General features: G+C 36.8%; 1 protein-coding gene across 1 annotated transcript in view; it reads right to left on the bottom strand.

Annotated features, from left to right (window-relative positions):
* LOC149146176 (thioredoxin-like protein AAED1, chloroplastic) overlaps window positions 1–5216 on the bottom strand; it is a 51522-nt gene extending 46306 nt beyond the window's left edge. The window contains exon 1 of the mRNA XM_089446793.1: window positions 4657–5216. Coding sequence (XP_089302919.1) covers window positions 4657–5004 — 348 coding nt within the window. The 5' untranslated portion in view covers window positions 5005–5216. The remainder of the gene's footprint in view (window positions 1–4656) is intronic.
* Window positions 5217–6000: the final 784 nt, after the last annotated feature.

A 6000-nucleotide genomic window follows, 5' to 3' on the forward strand; every position in this document is an offset into this window, starting at 1 on the left:
AGAGGAAATGCTTTTATCCCCGCATTTAAAGATAAGCACAATGAGGCTATGCATGTAAGGCTCAGAGAAGCCTTGTTTAACTGCCAAATTGAATAGTTTATATATGTAAGGGGTGAGGGTAGGCCCTTTCATTTTAAAGGAGGATTGTAAAATTGCTAGAAAAGAAATTAGGGATGATCCTGACAAATATTTAAACTTAAAGCTTGACAAGATAAATACATACAAAGCTCTTATTAAAAGGAAGAAAACATACTATATAAATAAAAAGCACAGAGGCTTAAAAATCAAATCTGAAGTGGACCACTTAGAAAAAATTGCAACAAAACCTATGAGGTTGTACAGATCCATACAAGGCTATATGGTGCACCAAGAGAGGTTAGGAAGGGCCTACCAAGTAGATTGTATAAATCGAACCCGAAAAAAATCACTTAAAACGAACTCCTACAACAAAAGATATTAGCTTCGAAAGAAATAGCTATGCCTGGTAAAAAAATTAGGCTTGGTAAACCCCAAACCTAAAAAGTGCCGAAAAAACTTTAGGTTAAAAAAAATATTAGGCAAACTAATCAAAAAATGGGCAATCCAAAGTCAAATTTCACAAACCAATCATCGATCATATTCCTGAGCCAACGGTGAAATTAGAATTTAAAAAAAAAACAAACTTGTAGCGAAAATGTCCATATCTAAAGAGAAGTCTTAATGGCTACTATATTGACAACACAACTACAAATGAATAATTTCTCAACAAATTAAAGAAAATGTTGTTACAAAAATAATTACCAAAGGACATAGAAAATAGTAACTAGTGCTAAAACAATGTGAGAATATTGAGAATACGAATTAACATACAACAATATAAAACATACATAACCTTACTAACCTCACCTCCTATGTGTTGAGAAATCTAGGGCATTAGCATTAGGTGATTTCTCTTCGATTAGTAACTGCTTGTGAATGCTTTTTACTTCTTTAGATTAAGATCTTCTTCTTCATAGATTATTAGCTATGAAACCGGATTCGTCCAAACCCCTGGACGAATCCCGAATCGGACACGATTCTGTCCTGACACGTGTCATGTTGCAAGGACTCGTCGTGTCATATTCGGGTACGTCGTGTCATGGGCGTGTTCAAAAAATGAATAACGTGTCACGAATTTTGGAATCGAGTCCTGGTTTCGGATTCGTTTTTCGGGCTGCTGCTAGGTTTAAATGCCTGTTGTCTCTCCCATTTGACGGCATTTGCAAAGGAAACAGGCACAGCGATTTGGCATTTGCGATCAGGTTTCATTCACCGTTCACGGAATCACCAGTTGCAGCGAGGAGCGGAATACACTTGCAGGTTAGTTTGCTGAGCGGACCGCATTGTAACCGTTAAAACATGTTTTACGATGACCCAAGACCTGTAGGTTTTAAGTTTCAGTGTATTACATAGCAACACTGAGACTTGTGACTGAGATGTCACGTGACTATGTTCAGTACAAGACTGCATTTTGTATGCCAAGGATATATCTCACATGATTGTGTTTGTATTCACAAGACCGTGTTTTGTATGTTATACAACTACCCGAGACTATATTACGTGATCCTTCTTCGACGGCAATAAACCACAGATTGACGTTACAGAAATTTGTATCTTCTTTGCTCTAGAAGATCCAAAAGAATATTGATAATTTAACCCTTCACAACAGAAAGGCATTATTATAGCTCACTATTGGTAGATTGGCCTCTGAATTTGGTGTGTTTATCTATGGCTAACTGCAAAAAAGAATACAGAATTCTTCTTGTTTGTTACTTTGTAAAGTAATGGAATTCCTGGGACAGGCTCAGGTCAAACCCAGGTATGCTGACTGATTCCTTATAAGAATTGATTAAGAAAATCAAATTGGGCAGAAGACCTATAGAAATTCTTCGCTCTGACCAGCTGAATAAACTTTTAGTATTAGAATATATTTAGCTAAAGTTTTCGTCATAGCCTTTTAACTGTATTCCTATTGCGATAAGTGTATAGAACCCTTATCACAGCAATACTGTAGTCTGTAATCATCAAATGATTCCAAACTCTGTCTTGAGTTCTGTTCTCTCATTCAAATCACAGAGATACCCGGCGTGAAAACTTGTTTACTGCTCCAGTTTATTACAGCAAGGCTGTTGAGTGTTGACCCATGTCATTTGCATGAGTTCATCTCATCTCACAAAAGAGAAAAGCCTTCTTTGTATCCTTTAATGAGGACCTTATTGTGATTGAGATAGTGAAGGTCATGGTGAAAATACTAGTATGTGGACTAAACAACCTTGTGAAGACATCCATTTGTCAATTTCCGTAGGTAGAAAATAAGAAGGAACAAGCTAGTGTGAAGGAAGATGGATTAATCATGGCCTAAATGTGCACAACCTTGGGTGTTGTAGTGATATTGCTGCACAAAATTTTGGTGACACTGAGGATATTACTAATTTTGAGATGTCTGAGGGTGCTGTTAATAATTGTTCTCTTGGTTTTTTGAAATCAATAAATTTGTATCATTAATTAAAATTTGTGTAAGAAATATGCTAATAACTAATTTTTAAGATATATATATATATATATATATATTTTTTAAATATATATATATATATATATATATATATATATTTTTAATAAAATAATATATAACGTGTCCTAACGTGTCTTGTTCCGGGGGTCAGCGTGTCCCGAATCCGACACCACGAATCCCGAATCCTACGTGTCCCGAATCCCCGTGTCAGGTGACTTAGATTATTAGTGTTCTTCTTCATCAAACAGTAACCAATGGATGAACATAAATAGATTGTAGGCCCAAAACCTCTCACTCTGTGAGAGGAAAACCCACACAAATTCTTCTTATAGAGATTCCAATTGAGGAATACCAAGACGAAGACCCTTGACCTATTAGCCACTCCAAGACCAAGACACTAGTTCTCTTGACTGTCTTCTCTTCTTCTTGACTCCTCTTTTGCTTCGACCTTCTTTGCATCAAGACATAGTTATCATTGTGATCTCATTGTTGTCTTCACATAGAGATCTCCTTCTCTTTGTTATATCCTTGAGAACTTGCTTCGGTGATAGTCATCCTTTGAACTGACATGGATCCATTACTTGTAACTGTAATGGCATTCTTATTGCTACCATAAAATCACTGTGAGGACCAAATCATATTCCTTGAGATAGTATCGAATCTGAGGCTGGCACCGAAATGCATGACTGTGATGCAATCCGAACTGACTCATATCCCTTTTTCATTGCCACTGTAATATGAACTTTAGAGGAATCTGAATTGCCTTGACAGCACCCAAACTCTGCCTCTGTACCTTAGTTCGAGCTCCTTCTGTTCTCTCATCCGAATTCTGAGATATCTGAATTCTGCTCTCTCATCTGAATCACAGAGATGTCCGGATTATGAAATGTGTCTAATGCGAAGTGCCTACACGCCTATATATAGTCGTTTGCCCATCAATATAAGTTGACCTGTCATTTCGAATAGATGTGTTTCCTTATAATGTGAGCAAACATGAGTTTCTTATGCATCTTAAGGACGACATGAAAAGTGGAACTAGTGCTTGTCATTGTAGGGCTTCCAGACACCTTTATTGACTCAGATACATTGACACATGCTCAAGAAAAGCTCTTTATTAAAAGCGGAGTACCACCTCTCTAAAAAGGAGGAGGATCTTGAAAATTTCTTTGAGATTTCCCTAAGAGGTTGACTCTTGTCTTTGATAGGAAAAAATATCAACAATAGTGCAATCACCACTACAAAACCAATGGCTCCTTTAAACCATATGTCAAAGTAAGTTCATCCTAAACTCTCCAATCCTATACAAAATGAAAATACGTAAGAGTGAAGTCTACAAAGGACCGGGCATGGCCGACCATAATAGGCCTAGGATACCATAACACATAACACCACATAGCCTACAAGCTTTGACTTGCATTCTCTGAACTTAAAATGGTGTAGCCGACAAAAACAAAAAAAAATGGCTATAGGTACCTTGCTAAAATGAAAGTAACATATTCTATGGCCCCAAAATACAATTTTGGCATCACATTGATTAATCAAAACATCTGCATGGCACTCCCAAACTAAAAGTCAAGTCTCCATCCATCCGGGTTTAAAGAAGGTGATGATGCACTGTTAAAAACAATTACAAGGATCCAACTTTAAAAACTCCTAAATTTTAACCACATAAATAGTATAATCCATCAAGCCCATAAGGCGTAGAACAGTCAAGAAAGAGTAAAAACACTCCTAAATTTTAACCAAATAAATAGAACCATCCATCGAACCCATGGGTAGCACAGTCACGATAGAGTGTACTAGGCACTCCCTGTATGAAAGTCCTTGGTCCAAAACCAAATGGGTCTAGCTAACCCCAAAAAGTAGAACCATCCAGTTCTAAAGGAGATGATATTGCACTGTTTAAACCCCCAAAAAGTAGAATCATCCATCCAGTTCTAAAGGAGATGATATTGCACGGTTAAAAACAATTGCCAGGACACCAAGAAACTCCTAAATTTTAACCGAATAAATAGAACCATACATGGTTCACTGAATGAAATAGAATTGTTAAGCATGCGGATTGTATATACATGGAACTTGCCGTTTGTGTAAATAAAAAGAGAATAAAGTGAAAGTTGATTTACATTGTTTTGGTCCCAGAGGTCTTTGAACAGCACAGGTTCTCCACTGGCAGTAAAAATGTTGATGGGGCCAATCAGGTCTGCTTCATTATAAGATGTAGATGCAGAGGCGACCCTGCATATTACACTGCTCCTCCTCTTACCCGCAAATGCAATGCTCCCCACATTCTCAATTCTATCCGGATGAATTAAGGACAACGGTGATCTTCTGCCTTTACACCCCACATTTATATTGGCCCCGAGTACCAATGATGAAGAAGATAGGGTACCCACGTGACCGACAGGCTTCTCATATGACGCAGAGTAGTGCAGGTTTGTGCTAGTTGCCTGCAATAAGGATGCCACCGCCATAGCTTCTGCAGTTCAGCTGTCGTGTACACACGGCCTCTAGGTAGCCTTCTCTAGGATAAAGTGGCATAGAAAGATTGTCATAAACGTGTCGCGAATTTGTACGTTTTTTATCATTTATAGATTGTGGTTTGTGCTAGTTGCCTGCAATAAGGATGCCACCGCCATAGCTTCTGCAGCTCAGCTGTCGTGTACACACGGCCTCTAGGTAGCCTTCTCTAGGATAAAGTGGCATAGAAAGATTGTCATAAACGTGTCGCGAATTTGTACGTTTTTATCATTTATATTATCATTTACATTTTTGCGTGCACGCCGCACATCGTTTTTTTTTAAATGTGGAACCCTACAATATATTTACCTAGTTTTGTTTTTTTTAAGTTCAAAGTTATATAAGAGGGAGTTGTTTTTAGTGTAATTTTTTGAATTTTTTGGTGTTAGAATTTGGTGGAAAATTTTGAAGTGAAATTTTGATTTGTGTTATTTAAATTAGTTTTTTGACTGTATATATGGATTCAACAAACTGAAAAATCCTTAAGGCACTTCGATTGTGTAGGGGTTACTTATGAAACTTGTGATTTCAATAAATTTCTGCGAGATTTTAGAGAAATGAGACTGAAAAACCCACCTGAAAAGCTTCCAAAAAATCACACTAAAAACAACTCGATAAGAAAGTGGTCTTTTTTTTTAATTCCCAAGTATCTTCACCATCGAAATTTTATATATAAATTTGATATTTGGACATTTTGTGATTTTAAAACTAAAATTATTATTAGTAATAAATTAAGGGAATTTTAAGCATTTCATAACTAACAATTGCACCACATGTTGCAACGGAAACATCGTAAAGGCCATAGCATAGGAAAGAGTAGTAGATCAAAATTAATGACTTTTTGATTCTTTTAATTCGAATTTTGATCTTGATCACGCAAATATCACCACTCAAATGTAACTCCATGCTTCACAAGATACCCACACTCTCACCATGGATTGAGAAATTTG

This window comes from Pinus tabuliformis, chromosome X (genome assembly GCF_031772625.1).
Source record: "Pinus tabuliformis cultivar Carrire ecotype Pingquan chromosome X, CPIR1, whole genome shotgun sequence".
Classification (NCBI taxonomy): domain Eukaryota; kingdom Viridiplantae; phylum Streptophyta; class Pinopsida; order Pinales; family Pinaceae; genus Pinus; species Pinus tabuliformis.